General features: G+C 38.7%; 1 protein-coding gene and 1 long non-coding RNA gene across 2 annotated transcripts; one reads left to right on the top strand and one right to left on the bottom strand.

The window, feature by feature from the left end:
* The first annotated feature begins 1,344 nt into the window (after nt 1-1,344).
* On the top strand, nt 1,345-6,726 carry LOC116193013 (ATP-citrate synthase beta chain protein 2-like). The gene is made up of 17 exons (XM_031521737.1): nt 1,345-1,591; nt 2,500-2,618; nt 2,693-2,795; nt 2,950-3,015; nt 3,102-3,225; nt 3,330-3,464; nt 3,603-3,663; nt 3,759-3,835; nt 3,968-4,123; nt 4,231-4,359; nt 4,444-4,576; nt 4,684-4,811; nt 4,952-5,057; nt 5,190-5,266; nt 5,363-5,433; nt 5,520-5,804; nt 6,387-6,726. Exons 2-17 carry the CDS (start codon nt 2,519-2,521, stop codon nt 6,460-6,462), a joined length of 1,827 nt encoding a protein of 608 aa, XP_031377597.1. The 5' UTR covers nt 1,345-1,591; nt 2,500-2,518; the 3' UTR covers nt 6,463-6,726.
* A 1,143-nt stretch (nt 6,727-7,869) lies between these two features.
* LOC116193275 lies at nt 7,870-9,870 on the bottom strand. Its single transcript, XR_004154228.1, has 2 exons — nt 9,166-9,870; nt 7,870-8,844 (listed from the first exon to the last, which is right to left on the bottom strand). It is a non-coding gene; the product is annotated as an uncharacterized LOC116193275 (long non-coding RNA).
* Between the last annotated feature and the right edge of the window lie 2,088 nt (nt 9,871-11,958).

The raw sequence follows: 11,958 nt of genomic DNA on the forward strand, positions 1-11,958 counted from the left end.
CATCTCTCGACTATCATTCTTTGCGTGCTCACTAAACAACCCAACAGTCGGCATTATTTCTTTTCTTTTTTAATATGGCTTTCAAGTTTCAAATTTTAATTAGGTGAGCTCTTCAATTTCGTAATAATTAAACTTGTCTATTCTACAAGCAGCAACCTTCTCATCTACATGACTGCTGAATGAGATTGTGGTAACAAGTTTCATTAGATAGAAACGATATATTATATCATTTTCATTAGAACTGAGCGTGATTTGAGCATAACATCAGTTGAGCATGAGCTTTACAATATACGAGTAATAATAATAACAATAATAACATATCATAAAACCGATTTTTGTTCGAGTAATAGCCCGTCTCCGGCTCATAGTCTCACCTCCTTTTCACTCCATTTCTCCTAATTCGTACTACTCCTCAACCTTATTCAAAGATCTAGTGATGTCCTATAAATGAGAGTAAAATAAATCAATATGAATTGGTTCAGGAAATTAAACACAGCTCCTCCTTAAATAGTATCTCTAATTTGAGTAATGTGGGTGAGGATATTTCACAATTAAGTGAACTTTATTTTTTAGTGAATCGACATGGTTCGTACATGAATTAATCACGATTCATCGGATCTTCGAATACAAATGATGTTTACCGTGTACACGAGAGTATGCAAAACATTTTTGAAAGTGATCTAACATACCAGAAAACATTTTCCTTAAAAAACCAATGATGATGACGAAATAAACGTTTGACATCGAACTCTGAGATTTATTTTTTCCGTTATAGGAGAGCTTCATAAGATTAGTCAAAAAAATTAACGCCCCGTTTGGATTCAAAGAATTCTGATTTTAACTTTAACTTTAACTCAACACACTACACAACAAAAATACACATTTCCCAATTTAAAAATTTTAACTTTAACTTTAACTCAACACACTACACAACAAAAACACACATTTCTCAAGTCAAATTTATAATCATATCTCATTTGTCATTTTCCACAATCAAAATCAAAATCAAAATCAAAGTAACTTTAACTCTGAATCCAAACGGCCCCTGAAAGTTTACTAAATAGGTGCGGATAGTCTGACTAAGAAATTGAAATTCGATCCTCTACAAAATCGAATAATGTGATGTATTTGTATCCATCTATTTATCGAGCTATCTTTCTTGGATTTATACCTTGATATTCGAAGTCCAATATATTTAAACTAATTCAATTTGAGTCGGTCCGCTTAGTAAGTATAAAACTTTGTCACAGCAAATGTGGTCATTCACAGGAATAAGCTTGAAACCTTATTTAATACTTTATTGCTATCTTTTAATTTCTTTCCTTTCCTGCCAATCCCATCTCCGCATGAGCTAACTACCCTCGCGCCACGTACACTCTCTCTCTCTCTCTCTCTCTCTCATTCTCTGCTCCTCCTCCTCTCTCCCTGGTCCCTCCTTCCGTGGTAGTTGCACTGTCCTTCCCTCTCTCTCTCTCTCTCTCTCTCTGTGTCCGTGGTGCGTATTAAACCTCCGAAGCTCCGGCATTGCTCCATCTACTGTGCTCCGCCCGTAGCGTGTCCCCATTTCAGACATTCCGACCGCTCCGGCACGGTGAGTTTCATCCCGCTCAGATTAACTCGGTTTCTGCCTTTCAGAGCTCATTAACTCGAACGTAGATCCAGTGCTCCCGCCCACCTAGATTCAATTCAAACGGTGTGGTAGAAGAGGAGCGTAGTGATCGCGAGTGCGTGAAAGCTAGTATAAGATTGACATGAGATCTGTTGTTTGTTTTGAATATATGCTTTGGTATAGTGCAGGGGATGAGAGAGAGAGAGAGAGAGAGAGAGATCCGGTAAGATTTAGGTGGGATTTACATCGTAGGTGGCTTTGTTTCATTGTTGTGATTAGTGGAACTCGCTCAACCAGCTTTAGCTGGTGAAGGTAGTCGTTAATTTGATTCCTCATTGCCTCCGCGCAAGAATTCTGCTGGTTGTGAGAGTCAGTAGTTCCAAGTGCACTGCATGAATTGTTTGCAAAACTACCCGTTTCGTATCGATTTGGGAATGTGTTACTCCAATGACGATCTTTCGCTCTAGCAAGTGTCTTCCACAGGATTTGAACAGATAATGTGCAATTTGCATGAGGATCTGTGTAAATTTCATAACTTTGGTCCGCACATGACTTGTGGAGGACCTGTTCGGTGCCCAGTACTTCCTGCGCCCTGCATCCCTTGCCAAATGAGGGGAAAGAAGGCTGGAAATTTATCTAATTTTAATGTGGTGGAAGGCACAATTTTTCATTTTTCTTATGAAAAATCACGTCAGTGGGCGTGGCTGGGTAGGTGCCAGGAAGATGTGTAATGCATGAAGTTTTTTATAATCTTCTGATCCTGTGTGCGTCCTTGTTGATCATCTTTAGAGCTCACTATAACCATATAGTAGCTTCCAATTTCTTTTACAGTTTTGCACTTCTTTCATTGCTTCTTGCAATAACTGAAAGCTGTCTATTGAAATCTGCAGGCTTCATTGATTTGACATCATGGCCATGGGGCAGATCTTTTCTCGCACCACGCAAGCTCTGTTCTACAACTACAAGCAATTTCCTATTCAGCGGATGCTTGATTTCGACTTCCTTTGTGGTGTGTAGGACTATCTTAGTAATTAAATTTCGTTACAAAGCTGATCGAATAATTCAAGTTTCTCCTATCTTCAGGAAGAGAGACACCTTCTGTTGCTGGAATAATTAATCCTGGTTCGGAGGGATTCCAGAAACTCTTCTTTGGTCAGGAGGAAATTGCCATTCCAGTGCATTCAACGTATGTCCTGTTTCTTCTCACGCATTTCCACGTTTCCTTTTGTTCTTTTCCCCTGCTTGAGATTGAAAACTGCTATTAGAAGTAGCATCTTTTTGCTTGTGGACTACCACATTGTTTATTTGTTTCTCTTATGTCTTTTGGTTTTATTTTGAAGCATTGAAGCAGCCTGTGCTGCACATCCCAAGGCTGATGTTTTTATAAACTTTGCATCATTTAGAAGGTAATTGTTTTACCGTCTTGTTATAATAATCAGCACACTTGGGTTATCAACAGATTTCTAAAAGCATTTCATTTTATTGCCTGCAGCGCTGCTGCTTCATCCATGTCTGCTCTCAAACAACCCACAATTCGAGTTGTAGCTATAATTGCCGAAGGTGTGCCTGAGGCAGATACCAAGCAATTAATTGCCTATGCTCGAGCCGACAATAAGGTACAGAAAAATATAGATTTACTTGAGCATCCAATCTGTGGTTGAACTTGTATCTCAGGATTCTTTGCAGGATATTTTTATTTCTAACTCCTGATAGTTTGCAGGTTGTTATTGGCCCAGCTACTGTTGGAGGCATTCAAGCTGGTGCCTTTAAGATCGGAGACACTGCTGGAACTATTGACAACATCATTCATAGCAAGTTGTACAGACCGGGCTCTGTTGGTTTTGTCTCTAAATCTGTAAGTAACCATTCCACTTCTCTTTCTACTTTATGAGATAATGATGAAGCAGCCTTTTTGTGATGTAAATTAAACATGTTAGCCGAGCATTTCAAATGGATTGTGACTTCTAACAAAGTGATATCTCTGTCTGTGCAGGGAGGTATGTCTAACGAAATGTATAACACCATAGCTCGTGTGACTGATGGTATCTATGAAGGTACGCCAATTTGCTGTCTAGATGCTTGCTGGGACAAATTTAGTGGAATTTGTAACTTAAGAGCTAACTTGGACATGCATTTGGATACTTTCTAGGAATTGCAATTGGAGGAGATGTGTTCCCTGGATCAACTCTTTCTGACCATGTTTTGCGATTTAACAACATTCCACAGGTAACGACTTATATGAAATAAAAGCATGAACAGAATATTTATACTGCTTGTGAGACTAGGACACCTCTCCCTTGATGCGCAACTCTTTTCATTTTAGGATTGTTTTTTTCCCTCACAGCATGTCAATTACAGGTTAAAATGATAGTTGTACTTGGAGAACTAGGGGGCCGGGATGAGTATTCCCTTGTTGAAGCACTAAAACAGGGAAAAGTGAACAAACCGGTTGTTGCTTGGGTTAGTGGAACCTGTGCGCGGCTCTTCAAGTCAGAAGTTCAATTTGGTCATGCTGTAAGTTACTGTCTGAGTTATTCCCTCAAACTTAATTTTTCAGATAGAACCCTGATAGGAGCAAAGCTTCTGAGTTTTTATTTTCTGTTTTGCATAATGTGTACTAGGGGGCCAAGAGTGGGGGTGAAATGGAGTCTGCACAAGCAAAAAATCAGGCACTAAAGGAGGCTGGCGCAGTTGTTCCTACTTCATATGAAACTTTTGAGGCTGTCATTAAGGAGACATTTGACAAACTGGTAAAGGAAACAAAAAGTTTATCCTCTAATTAATATCGTAAACTTGCTTCTCTTTAACAATGTTCTGTATTTCTTAATTTCTAGGTTGAAGAAGGGAAAATAACACCTGTAAAGGAAGTCACTCCTCCCCAGATCCCTGAGGATCTTAACATCGCAATTAAGAGTGGCAAAGTTCGGGCGCCCACTCATATTATTTCCACAATTTCAGACGATAGAGGTACATTTAGGAACAATTCTTGCTTGAATTAAATGGTTGGATGATAAGATGTTTTCATCCTCATTTGAAAGAGCCATAACATTTATCTATCTGGATTGACATCCCAGGCGAGGAGCCATGCTATGCTGGTGTCCCTATGTCTAACATCATCGAACGTGGTTACGGTGTGGGGGATGTGATTTCTCTTTTGTGGTTCAAACGAAGCCTTCCTCGTTATTGTACCCAATTTATTGAGGTGTGTTAGAGTTTCCTGAAGTTCCTTCGGACATACCATTTTGTTGCATTACATAATAATCACAAAACAATTATAGAGGGAACACTATGCCATCCTACGTAATGACTCATGCATGCAAATATTGTTTCAACTTTCATCAGATTTGTATAATGTTGTGTGCGGACCACGGACCCTGTGTCTCCGGTGCTCACAACACAATCGTTACTGCAAGAGCTGGAAAGGATCTAGTCTCCAGCCTTGTCTCAGGTAAATTGTTTATTATTTGATATTATTACTACCACTGCTACTGCTACTATTAATAGTACTTTCAATAGCTAATTTCCATATTGTCAATAATATAACATGGAAAAATAAGTGATTGAAGAGCTTTTGGAACAGGTCTGCTAACAATTGGTCCTCGATTCGGTGGTGCAATTGATGATGCTGCTCGATACTTCAAAGATGCTTATGACCGAGTAAGATGGAATCATGTCGTGCATTTGAGCTGCTGAGCATGATAATGGTTCTTTTGACATCAAATGCTAACTGCTATATACATCGTACTGTATTAGAGTCTAACCCCTTACGAGTTTGTCGAAGGCATGAAAAAGAAGGGCATCCGTGTCCCCGGAATTGGGCACAGGTATATAGAGTTTATTAATTCCTCTTGGTTTCAACAGGCTTCTACAATTAAATGAAGGACTGAAATTTCCATTCTTTGTGGAAAAGGATTAAGCGGGGAGACAACAGAGATAAGAGAGTTGAGCTACTGCAGAAGTTTGCTCGTACACATTTTCCCTCCGTGAAGTACATGGAATATGCTGTCCAAGTTGAGACCTACACACTCTCGAAGGCGAACAACTTGGTTCTCAATGTAGATGGTGCAATTGGTTCCCTCTTCTTGGATCTTCTCGCGGGCAGTGGAATGTTCAGCAAGCAAGAGATCGACGAGATTGTCGAGATAGGCTATCTAAATGGTCTCTTCGTGCTTGCTCGCTCCATCGGTCTAATTGGGTAAGCTCTGATTACATTCTGATGTGCTATAATTTCATTTTATCTTCTTGTGATCTTCTGTTATCTATTGCTATATTAAGTGGGTCTGATATTAATTTAAATTTAGGCGGCAAGATATTAATCAAAGTGGTGTTATCTTGTCACTTCATCATGATTTTGAAAGTAGTTCCTAGAGAAATGGATTTACAAGTGAACCCACTGAACTGACTATTCTTGCTCCGTTTTAGTCCAGTTCTCTCATTGCTAGCCAGTTCTTGATGTGAGCTGCTCATCAAAGGAAAATTATTCGACATATATGCTTAGAAGATTTTCTCTCTCACTATGGTATTACCCGATTGAATTCTTGGTTGAACCTGTGAACCTATTATTGGGATCTGGTTCTTAAAATTAATTACTTGACGATCACTTGTTAGCAAGTAAATTCTGCATTGTAAGAGATCTAGTCAACAGAACGGAGTGCGAGAGTGAGATCAGTGTTCTGCTCTTAGATATGCTTCATTGCTCAATATTTATTATTCATCTATAATATGGGTTTTGATCGTCCCTGCTCAACTAACTGAATTTCCGTCTTGGTGTTTTCAGGCACACATTTGACCAGAAGAGGCTGAAACAGCCTCTGTACCGACACCCGTGGGAGGATGTTCTCTACACCAAGTGAAGGACACATCAAAAACCATATCATGCAACATGGACATGAGTGTTTTTCGAAATCAAATTCCGCTGTAGCTGTTCTTTGGCACCAATTAGATTACTGTTTGTAATTTGTAAGTTGTTTGGGGAAGTGGCGAGGAACGACAATCTAGTTGATGAGTGATTACACAACTTATATTCTTTCCTTTCATGATTCAATTCTGAAAGCACTTTTGTAGTATATTGAATATCTGCAATATTTTTTTTTTATTCTTATCATAACTTTCGTTTCTATCATCCAATTTGAGATCCAATAATCAACACAGGCTGAAGAAACTTAATGTTGATTGCATGTCTATAATTCTGCAGCTTTAATTGGGTCTGGCATACCAAACAATCGAAATCAATTACGTGTATATATATATATGTGAAAGTAAGATACGAGGAGGGTCCGGCTAGATGGGCTTAGAACGCTCCGTTTCTGAAAGAATTTTTTTCAATTTTTTGAGTTTTTAAAATTTTAAATTAGCAACAAAATCTTTTGAAATAATATTTTACTTAAAAAATCCAAAATACCGTAAAATCTTATGGATACTACGGTAATCTCCAATTGAAAACAATATGAATTTTCTAAAAAGACTTTCTAAATTTTTTTAATTTTTTAATTTTTGAAATTATTTTTAATTTTTTTAAATCAGATTTGTAAAATATCTCATCATAAAATTTGATTTGTTGATTTCTTTAATTTTTATAATTTATATATTATTTAATAATTTTGAATTTTTTAATATGAAAGTTAATATTTCATCCCATATGACCTTCGAATCCTCCGTTTCTGAATGAAATTTTCCTGATTTTTTAAATTTTTCAAAATTAAATTATACTAAATTATAAAATTAACAACAAAATCTTCTTGAAATGATATTCCATTTAATAAATCGAAAATGCCATAAAATCTTTTAGATAATTTGGTGATCTCCATTAAATGCAATATGAATTTTCTAAATGGAACTTTGTAGGTCTTTTAAAATTTTTAAATTTTCAAAACTAATTTTAATAAAAAAAAATTTTTAAAAGATATCTCACCATAAAATACGGTTTCTTGATTTTTTTTAATTTTTTTAATCTATATATTATTTAATAATCTTGAATTTTTAAAATAAAAATAATATTTCATCACATAAATATTAACATCAAAATAAGTATAATTACTGCGTGGCCTTTTTCTTTTTGGGGAATCGACTTGTTGGGTCATTTGCTTGCTGTCACTGGCAAGAGGAAATTCCTTATTGTAGTTGTAGATCTATACTCGAAGTGGGTGGAGGTAGAGCCACTTGCGACCATCACTGAGAAGGCAGTGATTAAGTTCTTGAGGGCAAACATCATCTGTCGCTTTAGGGTTCCCCGAATCCTGATTTCTGGTAACGACACGCAGTTTAAAGGAAAAGAGTTTAAAGATTTTTGTGATGAGCTTCACATTGAGCAGCGCTTTGGATCAGTGGGACATCCCACAACTAATGAGCAAACGGAGAACACCAATAAGACTCTGCTCCATGGGTTTCACACCAGAGTCAAGGCACTAAGAGGCAGCGGGGTGGATGAACTCCCAAGCGTTCTCTGGTCGTTCAGGACAACTCTGCGGGCAATGACGAGGGAGATAATGTTTAGCTTGGTGTATAGCTCAGAGGTTGTCCTCCACGCGAACATTGGTCTTTATTCGCACATGATAGAGTTCATTAAAGAAGAGCTCAATGAGCAGCTACGTCATAAGGAGTTGAACACTGTGGATGAGCGAAGGTTTGAGGCTACAGAGTCCATAGCACATGCATGATAGGTAGTGTCCAAGCACTATAACGCGAAGGTTAAAGCAAGGCAGTTCAGTGTGGGAGACTGGGTTCTGAGAAAGAATGAATTCAAGGACTTGGGTCACCACAACAAGCTACCCCCTTACATGGGAGGGTCCATATAAGGTGGTTGGAGTGTTCCATCCTAATACTTATGTCCTAGGAGAGGTTGGTAGAAGGGTTGGTGGAGTGGTGGCTGCTCTTGCTGCTAGAGCTGCTATTGGTGCTTTGAGGAGGGCGACTCCAGAGCTGGCGAAGTCACCTCCTCCCTAGCAGGCTGGTCGATGACGGGGGGTTTTCCCATTCTTATTCCGCTGCTAAATTGGAGCTTTTTCCTCTTCTTCCTCCTCCTGGTCTTGTGGTGGAGGAGTGTTATCTCGGATCACGATGGTGGTGCGGGAGGTCCAAGCCTCCTCTTTGTTGGGGCTCCAGATTCCTTGGCCTCTTCCCGATGGCGCTTCATTGGGCAGGAGGCGGGTGAGGGAGCGATAGCAGAGGCTGACAATTGGTTTGGCAACCCCGCCTTAGCCTGGAGTGCAATAAGTGCACGATAGAGGACAAGTGAGCTGCACCAAAAAAAAAAAGAAGGAGTATCAGTACGTACCCAAGTAACAACCGATTGACGCTGGATGATAAGCTGAGTGGCTCGGATGCCCTCCGCGGTGACTTTATGGAGAGAAGGCGAGGCTTCTGCTCTTCATAGTCCCTCGTGGGAGCTAAGTCTCCAAAACAAAAGTCAGTTACGGAGCCTTGTCGTCATCGGAGATTGGTTCGTGCCAGATCCAAGCTTCTTTCATTCTCCATGACTTGCAGAGCCGATGAAGAACCGCTTCTTCCTCCAGTCTGCTTTGGTTTGCTCAAATTCATCGTAGATCTTGAAGACTTACGAGGGATAAGGAAAAATTCCCCTTCGTAGCCATCGGGGTTCCACTGAAATCGGTAGGAGTGGCGGAACACCTGTAGTGAGTAATTCCTTCCCTGTAGTTTGTAATGAAGGAAGAAGTAGAAGCAGATCCTCCACGCATTGGAGGAGAGTTGGGTGGGGGCGATCATGTACGCCTTGCACATGTTCACCACGTCTTAGTGGAGCCAAAAGCGAAGCCCGGCGGAGATTTGGTCTGGCCCGATCACAATCTCTCCTGGATGGGCTTGGTCCGGCTTCTCATGGGGCTCAAGGAACCGGGGATCCTTAGCAGCGAAAATGAAACCCTCGGTGACGGTCTTCACGAACTCATCTTTAGAGATCAGGTTGACCTCAAAGACTTTCCTACCTCCGCCCTTGGACGAGGAGGTCCCCGCAGCATTGGTGTTGGTGGGGGCGTTATCTGTGGTCCTAGAAGGATTGTTTCTGGCCATCTGGGCTGGTGATGGAGGGGGAGTTCGGGAATAAAATGATGATCTCCAAAGAAATAATGAGAGAAATAAAATCGGTAGAGCTTCAGCTTCTTATTGCAAGTGTGGATTGAGTGTTGAATGCAGCGGTATTTATAGGCCTCGGAAGCCGGAGGGTTCTCTTGGCTAGGGCAACGTGATGGTAGCAGTTATCATCATTACTGCTTTGATAGGCCTCGAAGCCGAAGCGTCGTGCGATCAAACGATTGATGGTTTCCGACCTAGCTTTGATTTGACGACTAGGGGGCATCTATATTCATGACACGGATCGAGCTTTGATCGAACGGTGAGATGAACTCGATCTAATGGCAAGGGAGTGGTGGCTTTGTGTTTGTTGTGGGGTATGGCCCACGAACCAGACTGCTGCGTGGCGATCTTATCCTCGTACACGGGTGAAGCACGTGCCCGAGTACAGGTCAGTGTTAGGGACCAAGTTTTAGGCCCAACAATTGATGGGCCATGAGGGCCTTTGAAGCCCACTATGGGACGAAGCACCGTTGGGCTTAGCGAAGCCCCGCAAGGGCTCAACGATGCTTATTGGTTGATGGGCTCAGTATAGGAAATCAAATGTCTTTCATGATTTGTCGAGATATGATATCCAGGCAATATATCGAGAATCTCATTTAATAAGGTAACGAATATCTTCATGATCATGTATAAATATCAAGGTATGCACATTGTCTACAATTTACATACTATTGTTTTCGTGAGAACCCTACTTGACTTGAGTATTGGAGAGGAAATTAGACCACCACCTTGAATTTTCCCTGTTGCAGGTTGTTCGAGAGCATAAAGATCGCACGTGGATTCAACCGGAATCAAAGGTTCGTAACAGATTTCTTGGAAAAGAATATGCAATGATAATTCTTATGCTATATATTCTCTTTTTTCTGGTGAAATTCTCATACTTCTTCTGGCAAGGCTTTGAAAGTGCTAAGTAGTCGCCTTGCCCGCGGGCCACTCACAGTCACCATTGAGAAAATATTCATTGAATATTACTTATTCACTTTAGATGAGTAATAATTAATCAAAATGCTTATAAGTGAGAGCTTGTGGACCCTTTGTGGGGTCGATTTTCCACTTTTAAATATTCTGATTGGATGTTATACAGTCAAGTGGTTGAATAATACTCACTGAATATTTGTTCATCACCGCCACCACTGCTCGAGGGTAGTACAGACTATAAGGTCAGACTGGTAATAACCATTATTTCACTGCATACCATATTTTAGCTCAAATTTTTCTGGTGAATTCCATTCCAAATTTTTTACTTGATATATTTTAATAACATATATTCTAAAAAACGTACGTAATATTTCAAAGCTTTATACTTCGCTAAAATGATTGCGTCATTAATATATTAGGTCATGTATTATTTATTATCAAATATATATAAGAAGCGTACGAACTATTGAATATTTTTTCTTTTGCTTTTAAAATACATTAAGAATCATAATTACTTTTATTAATTTTTTAATATGCATGTACATGTTAATACATAGTGAGTAGTTGAATAAATTAATTAAAAATAAAAAGAATATATTTTGAGATGGAAGAAAGAAAGTAAAGAGTAGAGTAGAACCGAGAGAGAGAGAGAGAAAGGGAGAGAGGGAGAGAAAATAGTGGAAAGACGGAGAAGAGGTGAGAAAATAATGGAGTGGTGAAACGGGTGGTTAAAAAAATAAAAAAATTTATAATTTACTAAAAAATAGTAAAATTTATAATTTTTATTCGTGTAATGGGCATTTTTGGGATAACAAAAATTAGCCCAACTACCAATTCTTTTTGTAATATGGATATAGATATACACTAAAAAGTAATGAATTTTTTTTGGCTAAATTTAAATTCTTTGACACATTATTGGCAATTATATGATGCAAGTACAAAATTAGAGTTTACGGATTTATTTAGATAATCATAGTAGGTGGAAATTTATATGTTTAGTTGAGATAAACCGTATTATATAGATATATATATATATATCACATCTTTATTTGAATACCTGAAATATATATTTTCTACGATAGCTTCTTATTTCACATTATTCATAAAAAAATTATTTTAGCTTTTAATAAAGTTCCATCAATAGATTTGATAGATATAAATAGTAAATACTTTTCTTCCAAACTTGGAACTGAGAAAACAAAAATAATATGATGAAAATGAAAGGAGTACATAAGATAATTTTATCGGTTTGCGTTGATGTTAAGAGGTAAAATGAAAAACCATAGATTTATTCCTACCAAAAAATTACAGATTTATTGATAGTATAGATAGATTTATTGATG

The sequence above is a fragment of the Punica granatum genome, chromosome 1, assembly GCF_007655135.1.
Source record: "Punica granatum isolate Tunisia-2019 chromosome 1, ASM765513v2, whole genome shotgun sequence".
Taxonomy (NCBI): domain Eukaryota; kingdom Viridiplantae; phylum Streptophyta; class Magnoliopsida; order Myrtales; family Lythraceae; genus Punica; species Punica granatum.

What these genes read in the sequence shown, in the direction of transcription:
- LOC116193013 (XM_031521737.1), top strand. Translation starts at nt 2,519, where the DNA reads ATGGCCATGGGGCAGATCTTTTCTCGCACCACGCAAGCTCTGTTCTAC. An exon ending in TGATTTCGACTTCCTTTGTG is followed by an intron (nt 2,619 to 2,692) that starts GTGTGTAGGACT and finishes TCCTATCTTCAG; the next exon opens with GAAGAGAGACACCTTCTGTT. An exon ending in TCAAAGATGCTTATGACCGA is followed by an intron (nt 5,267 to 5,362) that starts GTAAGATGGAAT and finishes GTACTGTATTAG; the next exon opens with AGTCTAACCCCTTACGAGTT.